The 16798-nt window shown below is 39.0% G+C and overlaps 4 protein-coding genes across 8 annotated transcripts; 1 reads left to right on the top strand and 3 right to left on the bottom strand.

Moving 5' to 3' along the window:
- On the bottom strand, window positions 1-4402 carry LOC105164571 (UDP-N-acetylglucosamine transporter UGNT1). The gene is made up of 10 exons (XM_011083245.3): window positions 4183-4402; window positions 3154-3230; window positions 2492-2653; window positions 2249-2382; window positions 1625-1755; window positions 1504-1548; window positions 1314-1411; window positions 1018-1125; window positions 380-436; window positions 1-285 (listed from the first exon to the last, which is right to left on the bottom strand). Exons 1-10 carry the CDS (start codon window positions 4322-4324, stop codon window positions 211-213), a joined length of 1029 nt encoding a protein of 342 aa, XP_011081547.1. The 5' UTR covers window positions 4325-4402; the 3' UTR covers window positions 1-210.
- Window positions 4403-5215: 813 nt separating this feature from the next.
- LOC105164573 (uncharacterized) lies at window positions 5216-9395 on the top strand. Its single transcript, XM_011083253.3, has 19 exons — window positions 5216-5455; window positions 5535-5691; window positions 5778-5849; window positions 5934-6005; window positions 6124-6195; window positions 6319-6390; window positions 6537-6608; window positions 6703-6774; window positions 6877-6948; window positions 7099-7170; window positions 7254-7325; window positions 7414-7485; window positions 7569-7637; window positions 7741-7800; window positions 7888-7932; window positions 8030-8094; window positions 8261-8640; window positions 8802-8997; window positions 9088-9395. Exons 1-19 carry the CDS (start codon window positions 5278-5280, stop codon window positions 9252-9254), a joined length of 2037 nt encoding a protein of 678 aa, XP_011081555.1. The 5' UTR covers window positions 5216-5277; the 3' UTR covers window positions 9255-9395.
- A 1629-nt stretch (window positions 9396-11024) lies between these two features.
- Window positions 11025-13759, bottom strand: LOC105164572 (putative clathrin assembly protein At2g25430). 5 transcript variants are annotated; one of them, XM_011083251.3, is made up of 2 exons: window positions 13606-13759; window positions 11025-13233 (listed from the first exon to the last, which is right to left on the bottom strand). In XM_011083251.3, exon 2 carries the CDS (start codon window positions 13204-13206, stop codon window positions 11275-11277), a length of 1932 nt encoding a protein of 643 aa, XP_011081553.1. In that variant the 5' UTR covers window positions 13207-13233; window positions 13606-13759; the 3' UTR covers window positions 11025-11274. The 5 variants fall into 5 exon arrangements, with proteins under 5 accessions (XP_011081553.1, XP_011081552.1, XP_011081550.1 ...); XM_011083250.3 differs by having other exon boundaries at window positions 13547-13749; XM_011083248.3 differs by having other exon boundaries at window positions 11025-13238; window positions 13472-13748.
- Window positions 13760-15056: 1297 nt separating this feature from the next.
- On the bottom strand, window positions 15057-16798 carry LOC105164574 (Core-2/I-branching beta-1,6-N-acetylglucosaminyltransferase family protein). Its single transcript, XM_011083254.3, has one exon. It carries the CDS (start codon window positions 16464-16466, stop codon window positions 15288-15290), a length of 1179 nt encoding a protein of 392 aa, XP_011081556.2. The 5' UTR covers window positions 16467-16798; the 3' UTR covers window positions 15057-15287.

Here is a 16798-nt window from a genome sequence, read left to right as displayed (position 1 = left end):
TATAGTCTCAAAATTTTGATTTTTTTAACTAAAGAGCAAATGAAGTCAGTCTCAAGTAAATGGTAAAGAGTTGCTAATTGAAGCAGCTATCACACTGCATTCTGATTCTGGAACCTAATAACTTAATGGACTTCCCATCACCGCATATAAAAAACACCTCAGACTCTTCAGGCAATCACATCAATTGACTGTCGGATTAACAAAATCTGGTCATTTTCCGATAAGCTTATAGTAGGCATACATCGCTGAGCCAATGAAGCCGATGAGTTGCCCGGTGACATTCAACTGCAACCAAATTACAAAGGCTCAAGCTTGCAAGAATCCGAATACAAGGCACCACTTGTACTCATATAATACAACAGAATAGGAATGCACTTACTAAATCAAACGGCAGCCCACCGAAAATTATCCATCCGAGTGCAACCGTGAAAAAGTCCTGCACAAACACCATGAATAGGCAAACTCGTAACTCATCACATTGCATACAAGAATCTAAACCCTTGAGCTAAATGCCTATAATGAGCATCGGAGGACCTCAACCACAAAATGTGGGGGCAGTGGGAACTGTGCTAAGCATGAGACGGGCATAACTGGTGCTATTAGCAACATCAAAATTGACAACAAGATTTGAAGGCAATAAATTAAATTTTCTTTTCCATGAAAATGAATCGAAAACACCGCAACATATGTCTCACTTCACCACCTCATATATTTACGACCACAACACAAGTGATGATATTTGTTAAAGTGATCTCACTGCAGATCTTGCAAAATCATGCAGTTAATAATGACGTGTAAGATTTTTTGCTAGAGAATTGAATATTCAATTTCACAATTGCAGTCAAAGAAGAAAAGGATTGTGACAAAGTTTATAAATTCAGAACCATTTATCTAGGACCAATGCCTTGATCTCTAGGTTCATTGCAAATATGAGCAGTAACTATACAATTGCAGTTCAGCTGGGCAGTTTATGTGAAACTAAACACTGGGAGGAAAGGTAAGCATTTTTGAACAAACCTTCAGATTTCCACATATTGTCTGTGTGAGTGCGGAATTCAGAGTTGTGTTGAGGAATATACTATAATTCAGGAAAAAAGCCAGGATGCAGGACAAAAGCAATACCACCTGAAATATCAGACAAGTTGGCAACAAAGTGCAACACACAAATCTAAGCAAAACAAATTTATTACAGATATTTCACTTGAAAACAAGATAGCAATATAATATGCTGATCCACTTTCAGCAGGAAACCAAAAAACAATGGTATATGGGTATCAAGTTTGAAGTGAATATCAAGGTTCACCAAATGTTACCAGGAAACCGGGAGATGTCAAATATGGAAAATTCTTGATCCTCTCCAAGTCACCTCGGAAAATGGTTGAGATCAGTAAAATGGGACCGCAAAATATTCCTGTAGCCAGAAAAAGAAAAAAACAGGGGATCAGAAACAACTATCAGATAAATGTTCTAAGAGAGGGAAAACATAAAGATAGGATTACTTGCCGTTGCACCACATTAGACCAAAGCTACTGAGCCCACTAGATTTGCCTGGGTAAATCATATATCAGCCTCATAGTTATGAAGTTGCAAGCAAACATGATAGACAAAGATGGAAGAAGAATACCAATGCGAGCTATGGTTGTGAGGTATACTGCGGTGGAGATGTTAGATACAAAAACAACCAGATAGCTGTAGGAGTCAAATGACAAGTCCCGGACTCCCGCAATAAAAGCACCTAACACAATTAATGCCACACTGGCAACATCTAAATTATTCATCAGCCAATCTAAGGAAAGGTAAACATATAATTGCAAGCACTCCTGCTGCTCCTGTTTGAAATCCACTGGTGATGAAAGAGTTCTAGAAAAGAAAAGGTCCAAATATAAAGGAGAAAGCAACAAAGATGAGGCTGCAAATCAATATTTTCCAGGCATCAATCCAGTTACATGCTTCCTTTCACTATGCCCATAATAAGTTTTCCATCAGTTATCTATTAATTCTCCAACACAATTTTGTTCTTCGATAATTTATAATTAGAGCATATACTCCATTTAGCTACATGGCCTATCTGCAACAGGATTAAAATGTTAAACATACTTAATACTTTCAGTAGTTTATATTAGTGCTTTTACTTATCACTGTAAGTTTGTCTGTTTGGAATGTAATTAGAATTACTGTAGCAATGTACTGGTCAATGGAAATGTCTGCTTATGCATGAAAATGTCAGTATAATAAAAAAGATGCTTACCTTCCAAGAATAGGACGCGTGTACCTTTGCCTCACGAGGACATACTCGAGTATCATAGTAAATACAACTGTCGTTCTCCTTAAGGTTGTGTACATAGGTACATTTACACCCCGAACCGACTCCATAGAGGCTAGCTTTCAAAGAAACCAAGATAACAGGTGATGGGAAAAAAAAAGTTGGGTGAAGAAACTTGCAACTTACAACAGGAAAAAGCCAAAATCACTGACTGGCAAAAGGTATTACCATGTAAAGCAAATAGGTTAGAGAGAGCGGTGAAGTGTTGATCAATGTCTTTACTGATACCAACATCTTCGAACTATCATTCAGGGCTAATGATTCATTTGTACTAAATGAAATGAGCTTTAGGCGTCGCAGTACATAAAGAAAACTGCATGAACTTATCATCTGCAGCAAATACATCAATGAGAAAATCAATCCTGAGAGCATAGAAAATACAAATCTGTGATTGATATTCAATAAAAAACTAGACACAACAGAGGCACCTAGTTTCTCTTGTCATTAAGAGGCAAGAGAAGGACAACCAACAACCGAACCTCCTTTGGTATGACTATAACAATCCCTCGAGTTTTAAATACGACTTGAAGTTATAGCAACATGAACTACCAACACAAGTAGGATTGAACTTTATAAAATAATAGCAAATAATGAAGAGCCATCCTGTCTCTACCAAAAGATTAGGACTTTAATTGAGGAGCATTAAATTGTCATTATTACGTAAACCCAATCAAGACTTGTCAATACCTGGTAAAAACCAAAAGCACCTACGCCTACTCGAAATATAAGATAAACTGTGATAATATCTTGATACATTCTTTTATTCTATGCTTTTGTTCTATGTAGTGTCCGATATATGCCACTCACCCGTTAAGGTTTGGTGATAGTACCTGACAAAGAGTGATGACGTTGGCGCATGGGAAATTGTATGAAGAAAGAGCAGCCTTATTGAACATCACCAAGAGCACTGCAAAATTGAAGTCTATTCATGTTTCTGTACATGTTGGTGAGAGTATTGATGTCAACCACTCAGGCAATCTATGTTCTAATGAAGCACAATCAGTGACGGGACTAAATAGCAAGAGCCTATAAGGTGATGCCAAGTAAAGTTATATCATATTTACAATGAAAAGAGTTGGTTTTTCCTGAGTTGTAATAAAAAAAACTACCATGAGAGAACATGTTTAGCATTTAGCAGTGGTCTGCTAAGCTCTAAGAACCAGGGGATGGGACAACAAGTTGGAAAAGAAAAAGACAGGGAAAAAATAAAAGAAAAAACAAATGAAAATATAGAGTAAACTGGAGATTATCAGAGTCAATCCACAGATTCAACATATTCACTGCGCCTTTAGCTCCAAAATTAAGCTTCAATGTTTAGAAGGCCTCATACCCTCTGCAGCTAGCAAGTACTATTTAAGTCCGACTCATGCATACCAGATAATTAATAATTTCTTTTTATTTATTTTATCGTCCACCAGCACACCTAAATGAGGAAAAATTTAATCTTTTAATCACAACAAATAATTTTTTATTTGCCTGACATGGACTACAGCCATGCTAATATTAAACAAACACCCGCCAAAGATTGATGCTTTAAATTTCACGAATCAATTCCAGAAACTTATATGTTACTAGAAAACAGAGAATTCAAAAACTTTAAACTTTACTGAGACCAATATATGCGGAAGCCAACACTAAGGCAACGATTTTCTTGAATTTCAACGTCCAATCGTCTCAGAATGGGCCTAAAAAATATAAATATCAACAAACTCAAAACCAGCAAAAAAAAAAAAGTGAAAACCAAAAACGGCTTCTCAAGCAACATCCTTTCACCAGAAAAAGAAATCCATGTAAACAAACGAAGCCAAATTCCGTCTCAAAGTAATAAAAAAATAATTTGAAGAATTTTAACCAAGTACCAGCACAAGTCATGTAAAAGATGGCGGCATAAGCGCCCCTCCTAGTCATGGCGGATCCTTTGAAGAACTTGCCTTCCTCTTGCGCCGGAGGATCAGCCGACGCCATTGGCAGAATCGAGCTGCTCTTTGAATGCGTTTCCATAGTTTGGAAGAAAAAATGAAAAATTCGACTTTTACAACTGACGAAAAGCTTTGGCTTTGGGAAGTAGTAGTGGAGCAAAAAGTTTGGGAATTAGTTTATATATTTGTAAAGTAATTTTTCTAGTCAATGTAGTTTCATTTGCTAAAAACTAATTACTTATTCTTCTCTTTATATTAAATATTTTAACATCTATGCCAATTATTAGTTAGTCACCAAATCTGTAGCTATTATTTGTTTGTGCATAATTAAGTTTCTCATTTGAATTTGTAATATTCAATTCTTGGACATAAAAACCATGTTTTGAATTGGTTTCATTTTGGACAAAAGCAGTAATTACATTAATTATATATTTCAGTAAAATAAGCAATATATTAAATCCATCATTAATCAATACACCAAAGACTAATTAAATAAATTATAATACGTAGTCACACGTAAAGATTCAATTTTGATCGCTAGTTTAAGACATCATCAACCAAAATTGCTCAAGATAGTAGACTAAAATCTCATATATCTTTGCCACTTGAATGCAATTGCTTGCATTTTTCTAACTGTGCTTACCAACACTACTCCACAAGGTCTAGTTGCTTTTGTCATTGTTTATTGGTAGAAAAAGAAAGGAAGGAACAATTGGGGCTACATTTAAAATATGGTATAGACGGCAGCAACATCATTTTAAGGAAGACCAATTGGTTGTATATGAGTGTAATAAGTAAGAATAAAAGGGGACAAAAAAGAATAATATTAGAATGAAAAGAACATAAATGAACGTACGTAGTATGGTGGGTGAGTAATAGTACAAGTCAAAGAAAGCAAAAAAGTCTATTTCCGTAGCTTCATTTGTTGTTTCATATATATGTATATATATTATCAGAGTGAAGTAGACTTTGAGGAATAAGAAAGTCAAGAAATTGAATGGCTTTGGCTTTTTGCTTTTGTTGTTATCTTCCAAGATGTCCAAATATCTCCCAGTTTTTAACAGGACAACTACTTCACCTCTTTCAGTTTGTAAGAGCTGTGTGTGTCGTTCTCTTGGATCAGCTTGTGAAATGGGGGTTTTGAGTTTCTCTTTGCTTGTAATTTGGATGCTTGAAACTGTTGCTGCACAGCCAAAAACTGAACCCCGTGAAGGTGTGTGATGCTTCATGCTGCCAAACTTGAAAATTAGATTACTACTTGGAATGATTTATGTTTAGGTTTGCCAATTCAGTGGATGCTATAAACAAGATAATTGATCATTGGAATCTAAGAAGCAAGCTGAATTTAAGTGTTGATCCCTGCACCCCAAATGCTACCTGGGCTCCTGAGACTGCTAATCCAAGAATTGCCTGCGACTGTTCAGATACTATCTGCCACATTACTCACTTGTTAGTTATTTTTTTACCTACTCTTGCTACTTGTTCCTTTATCTGCTTTTATGCTGAGACTGGTGTTCAATCATCATGTGATTCAGAAAAATATATGCCTTAGATATCTCTGGTGAAATCCCTCAAGAATTGTTTCTGCTGACAGAATTGAGCGACTTGTAAGTGATTGCAGTTCCTTTGAGCATTTTTCTCATCTTTCGTAGGCCAATTGGTTGATTTTATGGTCTGATTCTATGATGAAGGAATTTGAATCAGAATGTGTTAAATGGATCCATCCCACCAGAGATTGGACAGCTGTTGAAAATGGAATACTTGTATCGTTCGGAATCTCACGACTCAATACTATGAGCTTTCTTGAACTTTCAAGTGTAATTGTGTTCTCTTTGGTCTTTTGAAACAAGCAAATTTACTGTTGAGGAATTGAAAATGCAGGGCCTTGGGCACTAACAATTTCACAGGTCCAGTTCCTGCGGAGCTCGGCAACCTAACCAAGTTGCTCTCCCTGTAAGCTATATAAGCTGATACATAGCTTGCTATTTTCTTTTCTTTTGCTATTCATCTAATCCTTTTCCTGTTCCTTCACATCCTAGTAATGCATCATTCATCTACTTTATTATCATAACGCAGAAGTGTTAGCTCAAACAATTTGCAAGGGAGGCTGCCTCCTCAGCTCGGAAACTTAACCTCCTTACACCAGCTGTGAGTATTTATCTGTCATTTTCCTCATCTCGGTACTTCCCATTTCAAATATAGGCTACTAGAATGCATACAAGTCGAGAAGAGTACTTTTATTGGGATCTTGCTGCATCATCTATGTTTTATTGCCTCTCTTGATCTTCTTTCAGGTACATTGATAGTAGCGGGGTGAGTGGGCCAATTCCACAAGAATTATCAAACTTGAAATCCCTCCAGATACTGTACTTTTTCTCAAAAAACAAACTTATCTCTGTATGCTCTGCAAGTATTATGGTTGAATTAGGTAAATTGACTAGGTGATGTTTGTTTTTTCAGATGGGCATCTGATAATCGTTTCCGTGGAAAGATTCCAGAATTCTTGGGAACTTTTACTAATCTCAAAGTCCTGTATGTACGACCTTTGTCTGTCATATTACATTATAGTATAAGGGATCTAGTTTTCAGTTATTGTTGCTTGAGTTCTGAAATAACTATTATTCTTGTTAATAGGAGACTGGAAGGAACAAATCTCGAGGGCCCGATTCCAAGCAGCTTTGCTTCTCTAACCAAACTGGAGGACTTGTACGGATTTCTATAACTTCTCCTGAATCTTATATAGGTTTATATCCGGATAAATATTGTTGTACTTCATTATTTGCACACATGCAGTTGGAGTTAATCTGTAGCTAGCTTTTGCATTCTCGTTATGCTTTTTTTGTTTTGACATTCCAGGAGAATTAGTGATCTTGGTCCAAGTGATAGTTCTCTGGATTTCTTAGAGAATTTGTCGAGTCTCTCCATATTGTAAGCTCTCGAAACAACTCTGCATGTTGAGCATCTGATTTTACGATACATTTCTTTTCTTACACTTATACTTCCTCGGACAGATCGTTGAGAAACTGTGGAATTCGAGGCCAAATTCCAAACCGATTAAGCACGTTGCCCAACCTGAAAATCTTGTACGTTTTTCAGTTAAATTTTGTGCAGATGTTTCGCTGAATCCACTTTCAGGTTGATCAATTTAATTTGTTATATGTGGAATTACAGGGACCTCAGCTTCAACAAGTTGACAGGTCAAATTCCAGCTTCATTCAAAACATTTCCATCGTTACAGTACCTGTGAGTGAGCCATTACTTATTTACGATGACGTGTATTCATCAATATCTCAACAATCAACATACCATCTCTATCCTGCTTTCAGATATCTTGGAAGTAATAACCTGGATGGTGATCTACCTTCTGATGTTATAACTTCTTCACTTGTTGCCTTGTAAGCCCCAAACTGAGATACGGTTTTAACAATGATTGCAGAACATGCAATCATCATTAACTCTTTCCCTCTGTATACTTTAATGCAAATTTATACTATGCAGAGACGTGTCGTTCAATCCTCTCACGGGGAATGTCCCTCTTGATCGAAAAGATATATCAGTGTAAGTCGAGTCCATTTCCACACAGTTGCCGATCTGGAACTGTAGTTGAATTTGATCAATGACTTCAATACACTTATTTGGGTGCAGAAATGTAGTTGGAACTTCCATTAACGATGTCAATTTGAATAACGAGTAAGTAACCAACAATATCAACAGTCCCAGCTGCAGTACTGTGGGTAAATTTCTGTGATAGTTACGTTGACCATCCTCATTTACCACTTGGTTGCAGAAAGGCGTCCAGTATGTTACATTGCCTTCAAGGCAATACAGAGTGCAGAACTAAAGGTCCATCCAGTAAGTACAGGTTTCCTCTCCGTCAAGAGTTGTTGAAGATCAACACTTTTGCAAATAAAGAATGGGAAGAATAAGTAGATGAGATCTTTACATTAAGATGAAAATATGACTTTATCTATACTTAAGCTGCTTGTAGGAACTTATATACTTACAAATCTTCTTGTAGCTTCATTTTCTATCAACAGTGGAGGAACGGAACAAGCGGCTGCAGATGGCATCAAATTTGATGATGACTCAGAACAGCTAGGAGCAGCCTCATTGTACACAAGCACCAACAATCGATGGGCGGTTAGCAGCACTGGAGTTTTCATTTCCAACCCGAATGGACCTCAGTATACAGCTCAGACGGACTCTCAAATCACAGGGACTTTGGATTCTGAACTTTATAAAACAGCTAGGATATCACCAAGCTCAATGCGGTACTATGGCCTTGGATTGGAGAATGGTGTATACCGAGTTGAGCTCCACTTTGCTGAGATACAGATGATGGATGATCCCACTTCTTGGAAAGCTCTAGGTCGACGTGTATTTGATGTCTACATTCAGGTATTCGTATTGATTTTTGATGCCTTCATATTTTGTGCCATACCATTGTGAGGAGAGCATGAAATGAAGTTACACAGTTTATTTTTCATGCTATGTTCTATATCCGCTGATCATTCAAGATTTCCAATTCAGCTGAGTAAATATTTTTGTAACTGATGAAGGGTGTAAAAGTAGTTCAAGATTTCAATATACTAAATGAAGCTGGAGGATCCAAGAGAGCGCTGATCAAGACATTCGAGGCAAACGTTACCAACACAGTGATGGACATTCATCTCTTGTGGGCTGGAAAAGGGACCTGTTGCATTCCCTTCCAAAGCACATATGGTCCTTTAGTCTCGGCCATACACGTCTCTCAAGGTTTGTGAAATTTCCTGCGTTCCTTGTGATTCACCCACTGCATCCAAGTCCTGAAATGCCCAAAACTGATCTTTTCATAACTTTCTGTAGTTACTGAGTTCAAGGATTCATCCAAGAGCAACAAAAGGCGTGTGGGAAAAATTCTGGGGATATCCATTGGATGTGCAGCAGGAGTACTGATAATATGTTCGGTTTTCTATCTGTGGCAAACAAAGAAAGAGGCGGGCCACATGAGAATTCACTCTGGGAAAGATTAATGGTATCTTGGTTTGGTTTTTGCTAATGTTGTTTGCATGTAATATTTATGTCAAAACTGATGGACAAAGTGCTCACTTTATTTCCGTCATTCAAGCTCTTCAACTGAGGCAAGAAATAGATTAAATACAGTTCTTCTGCTAGTCCTATGTTTTCTTTATTTGGTCTGATTCATCAACCACCGAACCAAAATTATAAGAATTGATACGAAAAACAAATTGAAAAATTCAAGTACCACAAGAAAGTAAATGAATATTAGACACTAGTAGCACGTGAAGGGGGTGGGCTAGCTGACCTGTCCCCCACACTTGCCATCCATCCACATTTCATTTTAATAACTATTTGACAACTATAAATGGTTTCTGTATATTAGGTGAACAGAACAGCATTTGGAGCTTAAGTTGGTGGACTTTTGCTTTGTTCGAAAAGCAATTTCACCTCACTTGAAAATGATAGCCACATTAAAAAGAAAAAAGAAGGTTAGGGCAGCTAAGCTACTTTATTAAATTTGATCTAATTTTGCGGGAAATTTTTTATTTTGACTTGTGAACAACAGCTAAAGTGTGACATTTCATAGGTTAGTTCGCCTACGTAAGCGTAAACAAATATCAATACTTCAACTAATATTTTGACTCTGACATTTATTAGTGAGCTTTGCTATACACTTCCTAGAAGCAAATAGCACCTAAGTGCAACACCAGGACAAACTTTTTCAAAGAAAAAAATGGAATAAGAAGGAGAGCAACGGGCGGTTTGGTCAGGTTTTGGAGAAGCTTCCCTAGATTGAGAATATGACAGAACAATTGCACTGTACAACAAATCTCCAAAAGCAAAAGCTTTGGCAGATGCGTGGCGTGAAGTCCATATCCATTCAATAATGGTACCCCAACTCAAAAAGTTCGTGAAAAGATGCCAACCCAGGAACAACCGCGAAGCCGAATCTGAAATGGGGTGATAACATAAAAAAGAAAAAGGAGGGAGGGGGGACTGGAAAGAAAGTCGACAATCAAGGAAAACCAGAAAGTTACATGTCAAGAATCCACTTTTCTTGAATTATGTGATCGGGACATGATTTGAATGGGATTCTACACCTGCTAAATGGTCTAATCAAACCAAGGCCTGAAAGACAGTCCCACAAGTCACTTCGGATCAAGATGTTATAACATATAAAGAATTGAATCAGACATTTTGGCAGCTCTTAAGTTGGATCGAGACAGAAACTGGATTTTCTAATTGAAGTATGGTCAAGTTGGTGAGGAAATCCAAAATAGAAGCTCATTCTTAACTACCTGATCAAGACAAGGTCACTTTCAAGGCTAATAATGGGTTTTAGACTAATTCAGCATTGTGTTTATCCATTATAATCTAGTCCGTCCTGATCGAAAATAAAATCAAGCCACTGCTAAATCAGCCATGAAGAACTTGGAAGCTGACTCAATTTTATCTGAACAAGGTCACAATTCCTATAACAATAATAATATAAAAAAAAGGGTCACAATTCCTAATGTTTCATTAAGAAACCATACGAAAAATATTGATTCTTCCAGGCGTAAAAGTATGGTTACTACCACATGTAAATAAACCCTCAAACTTCCGTAACAAAAGAAGCAAAAGTTCATATTCACGAATAGCTTCAGATGCCGACCACATAAGCATGGATTGATAGGAAATGGTTATAGTCTATGTTCAATATACAACAAGCACTGTGAATCAAGTGAGACACAACGCCATATCGAAAGATATCAATTTAATGTTCTAAAACAAGCACCATATCAGCACAAATCATGAAAATCCCAAATAATATTACAAAAGTGAAAGAGACACAATAAAGTGGATTACAGAGTCCCCCCCAAACATCAAAATCCTCCACAATCCCTAGCCTCTTCAGCTCATTTTCTCTCTTCCTCATTCCCTCTTCCCCATATTCATGATAAATTGCAAGCTAAAATCACATACAAGTACAGTGGAATACAAAATCAAAACAAAAAATAATCTAATGTATTAGAGAAATTTACCAAAGAATCAGTAAGGAGCATGGTAATACCCAGCGGGCGGTATTCCAACTCCATTAACTGGTGGCATTCCATAAGGCATCACAGGCTGTACACCTGGAGCATAGTATCCACCTGTGCTAATCTTGGCCAAACTAGCTTGGCCTTGCATGCCGTCTCTCGCATACTGTTGCCATACAATCTGCTCCTGCACCAGCAATTGCTGCTTCTTCTCCATATCAGCCATCTGCACGTATGGAGGAGGGGGAATGCTTAAAGACGCGGCAAATGGATCTTGCCCAACTGTCTGGACTGTTCCATCGGGTGCAGGTAGTGCCAACACAGGAGTTTTACTGGCTCCAGGACCCGGCAATGCCACACTGCTGGCACTACCACCACTTAACTGGGCAGTGCTGACATGCTGCCTAACCATCCCCTGATCATACATGCCATTCAACAATAAAGGATCAAGTCCACCACCCATAGTAGCTTTTTGCTTGGACAAATGACTGGCAGACTCAACCAGAGCCAATTCCCAATCAGCCTTGCCCATCTCTGCAGCCGGATTCTGCCAAGCAGAAGTCACCTCTGGTTCTCCATTCGAAGGGAAAGCTTCCCACAAGCCATTCCCGTTGTTTGCGACCGTTCCAGCAAACAACGCCAGAGCCAACTTATTACCTTGGTCATCAGCAGTCACTCCTTCATCTCTCAAATCCAACAAATCCCCAGTCTCCTGAATGGCAAGCTTCGGAGGTTCAGGCTCAGGTGGTGGGGGGGGATTATAGTCCTCAGGAGGTGGCAATGCCTTAATTTCATTCATATCTGGCACTGGCTCCTCCTCCTGGGGGGCTGGCTTGGTCTCTTCCTTCCTTTCAGGACTCTTCATTGCCTTTGCCCTATCCCTCACAAACTCCTCCAAAGTCTCCAGTAATTTGCTGGTGATCCTCTGCACTTCTGGATACTCCGAAGACCTAGCCACACCAATATCCTTGCACCAATTATAGAAGCTTACCAGCTCATCGATTTGCTTCGCTGCGCTAGCATATGCATCAAAAGCCTTCACACAATCTTGATACTCCATATCGAAGAACTTATCCAGAAGCACGGCCAAGACCTCACAAACATCAGCATACAACTTGAAACTCTCCTTAATGATTGCATACAGCGCAACTAGAATCATCCTCTCATTCTTTGCCAAGCCCGTTGGCCGACAAGACAAAAACCGATCCAACAGCCTCTGCAGATGACCCATCTTCCCAAAAATCCTCTCGGGATTCATTTCCCTGAGCGGTGTAACATCTTTCCTCTCCATTGTCGAGTCTGTCACATCACCGGATGACCTTGATCTCCGCATTCCATAACCAGGCTCACCACGATGCTCATTGTAATCATAATCATAGCCCCGGTTTGATCCTGGAGGTGATCGATAATTATATCTATCATCTCTACTACCCCCAAACCTCTCAATTTCACCTCCATTTCCGCTCTGCTTCCGCTCATAAACCATCAACTCAAGCCTCTGATCCAAGTACAAGGCATAAGTCCTCACAAAAGCCGAGTGATCCCATGAATTTGAATGTGCTTCATCACGAAAATCAGATAAATTCAACAGCCTGGTCCCCCTCCTAGTAGCACGCATAATCTCCTGCTGGAAAACAGGATCGCCATCGTTGAGCAAGCGGTGAATGAGCATCAAACACTTGAGGGCGACTATCCAATCACGGGTTTTTCCCAATCGTTTGGACACCGCAACAACACACGCGCTAACATATCCACGAGAATAAGAGGTCAAATGAAGAATCTCCCTAATATACTTCTCAGAGGCGGGGTCGTCGTCGTGGCTGGTAGCTTTGACTATTGCAACTTCCAGCTCGGGCGCCATATTGCTCGCAACTTTCGCGATCCCGATGCTGGTCTGATCCTTCACCGCCCCAATCGCCTTGCGTATTGTGCTCGGGGCCATGGCTTGAACTCGCTCTACTTTTATATCCTACACTAGGAATTCCAACAACTCAATTAGTATGCATGACATGTAGTACTTCAGCAAGAAATCATGGCAGAAAAGAAGTTGGAAGAATTTAATGAAGCAATAGTTGGGAAATAAAGTAAAATGATGAGAAGGTGATAATGATTTTTTCTTTCAAAAAAAAAAAAACGAAAGAAGAGCTCATTCCAGACTCTTTGCTGAAAAGCGATGAATAGTAGAAATGGATTTGCAATATATTCACCTTGGAAATAATAAAACACTTAGATCTGGAACTGGTAATGGAAAATATGAATGTTTCTTCCAGAAGAAACAAGACCTTGAGATATTGGCTCCCAGAGAAACAATTGATAAGAAAATGAGCCGAGCTTTACAGACCTGATGATGGTACAGTGTGTGTTTTATGTGTGTGTGTAAATGTTTGACGGTGGAGGGGAATTGCAATGGCCACCGGACTCTCTCTCTTCTCTCTCTCTCTCTAGATTTGCTGCGAGCTTTGAGAGAGAAGAAAAGGTATAAAAATTAAACAAAAAAAAAAAGCAAAAAAATTAAGAGGTGGATTTAAATGGAGGATTGGGATCCGGGAGAATGAGGACCGTCGGATGTCGGAAGCCAGAGTTGTATATTACTAGTCTACGCTGTTTCACATATTATGTTGTCTTCTTTCTCTTAACATGCAATTATATGAAATAACACTTTCTTCAGTTGCCTTTTTCACTTTCTTTCCTTCATTTCTATAAAACCAAAAACTATTCTTCAAATTAATAATTTTTTTTACTTCATACAGACTTCCCACTATATAATATTATTTCACAACTATGGTTTGAAATTTTTTTATTAAGTCAAATAATATTAATACAAAAAATAAATAAATAAACTGATTCAAAGAGTTTCAAATAATTTAAAGAAAAAAAAAGTAAAACATCACAAGAGTCTAAATAAATACCCCTATGAAGCCCAATTTGGATAGAGCACTCCAAAAAAATAAATTAGTTCTTGAAGAACCTAAAATCCCCCGACCAAAGTCAAAGCCCATGGCATAACTAGCATTCACGCAGGACTTCTTGAGGAGATACCTTACAGAATCAGATAAAAACTAGTCGCCTACTCAGGGACACGTGATGCAACCAATCAAAAGTAATTTTTAAAGCTTAAAAGTTTGAACTTCGACTGGAGGAAGATGTCACTTCAACCAGTCTGTCGAGAATCCAAAATTGGGATTCTTGTCCTAAAAATACACTCATCCAAAGCAGGTTCCAATTTCTCCCGAAGATTGCGGATCCACAAACTGCTACAAGATGACCGATTAATTTGCGGGGTACTTAACCTTATCTAACCATTTTGAAATCATGCTTCACCAAATCCCCGATAATCCCTATCGAATCCGCATATTTATAATGGTTGCTTATAAATAGATAAATTCTTCAGCAGGAGAAAACATATTTTACCTTGATACTACATTTTCACCTTCATGCGACAATTTTAGCTAAAAAAAAACACTCTAAATTTGTAATTAAAGTTTTACTATAATGTCAATCTCTTTTTGGTACAAAAAAAAACAAAGAATAACATTCTTCGTTTACTCACTTGCACTTATTTTACTAGTCTTTAATCTAAATGAACCCAAACCCCATTTTCTGATAGCATCAAATGTTAAGTGCTGATTTGATTTTCTCAAATCCAACACTGGATAAAATTGACTTATCCAACTACGTAGCCCAACTCCTCCTCACCAAAATATGTGGGGCGAACAGGTGGGGTCCCACTCCACTCCCAAATAAAATATATATGTATCTATGCATTGAGCCATTAGAGGTATAAACAAATAATTGCCAAAAAAATACATGTATTCCTTAATTCTTTATGTACCCTTTCTTTCTTTTTTGGGTCTAAAAAGAGGAGAGGAGAGGACCCAAATGGATTCCATGTTGAAATAGAAAGAAAACCAAGGCAGGGGTTTGTCCCGCCATGCCATTCCCATTCACCTCTCTTTTCCTTTTTTATTACAATTACAATCATCATTTCTTCCAAATTATTATTACCACCCACCCACCCACCCATCATTCTTTCAATATCACCTCATTCGCTATACTCATCAATCGGTGCACTGACCCTGCAGAGAACTTTCTCGCAAACATAAACGGGTCTTCATGTCTTCTCTTCCCACTTGATGATATTTCATCACCATATCTGGGCCTGCTCTTTCTTAGCCTCTGGATCAGCTCCCCACCCACTTCACTGCCCACGTACATTCGCGGGTGGCCCCCGTGCCCCCCGTTCCAATCCACGTGGGTCAGGGTGCACGGTATGCACCCCCGCGGGTCCACCATGCTCAGCACCGTAGCGAAATAATGCTCCTCCGGGTAACACGTGTAATCACGCAGGCACGGCAGCTTCATCTTTGACCATACCCTTCTCTCACCCACCACAATCCTTGCATGCTTACGCTTTAGCACCCAAAACTGGGACCCGATCCGGAAATCCTCATACTTCACCTCCGGGAGCATCGCTTCTTCCCCACGCGCCGCCCATCTGTCGTACGCTCCCGGCTCATCTTTTAGTATCTCGATGAAACTTCTCCTTGACTTTATTAAAGTCCTATACGTGTAGTTAAAGGGATGTAAGGGGATGCAAGATGGGGAGAGCAGCGCAAACATCGAGTTAGACTGGTCGTGGAGTAGCGCGTGCGCTAGCAACCTACGCGCCGCCGCAATTAGAGTAGGGGTGTGGCGGCGGGTGGGCTTGGACGGGATGACTCGGCCGTTGAACACGCCGCCAAACATGGTGTAGTTGACGCTGGGGTGGGCATGCACGTAAATGTTATACAAATTCTTGGGGGCGCGTGCGAAGAAGAGCTCCCAAAGAGGTGCAAATGGGAGTGGGGAAGTGGTCAAGAACATGAAGGCGAGTTTCTTGACGGGTTTGGGGGTGGGGTCGACCCGGGAAGCAAGTCTGAACAGTGACACGTCATCTTCTTCATCCAGAGGTAGTTGAGTGAGCGGGGGGAGGGTTGCGTTAGCGGTGGTTTGGTTCTTGATTTGGGGTTTTAGTAGAGGTGTAGTTGGAGGTAAGAATAAGGAGGGGTGTGGATTTGTTTCAGTTAGATTAATGGTGGCGGAGGTGATGGGGAGAGGAGAAGTGGTGGCGGAGGAGGTGGAATCTGTAAAAGTGAAGATGAGGGCAAGGGGTAAGCAAAGGAGAATAGCACAGAAAAGGGAGAGTGGAGTGGGTGGAAGCATGGTTGGGTTGATGAGGTTGGGGTTGGCTAAAGCCTTTTAATTGGGAATTTTTAATTATTTATTTATATATATATGGTCCAAGATAATGATGATTAGTAAAGGGGAGGAAATGCAATGAATTTCATTTTAAAGGAGTAAATTATTTTTTTATAATAAAACCAATAATTTATATTTTTCAAAATTGATCTTAATTTGTATAAGTAATATTTTTGTCGTTATGAAGAAAAGATATTAATAAAGTGAAAAAGGTGTAAAAAGAAAAGGATGCATTAATTTGAAATATGAAAGATGGATGGAGATAATGATGATAGAAAAGAGAGGATGAGAGGTGT

The sequence above is a fragment of the Sesamum indicum genome, linkage group LG6, assembly GCF_026168435.1.
Source record: "Sesamum indicum cultivar Baizhima isolate 11 linkage group LG6, ASM2616843v1, whole genome shotgun sequence".
Lineage (NCBI taxonomy): Eukaryota > Viridiplantae > Streptophyta > Magnoliopsida > Lamiales > Pedaliaceae > Sesamum > Sesamum indicum.
The sequence above is the reverse complement of the archived record's forward strand: the minus strand, read 5'-3'. Positions and strand labels throughout refer to the sequence as shown.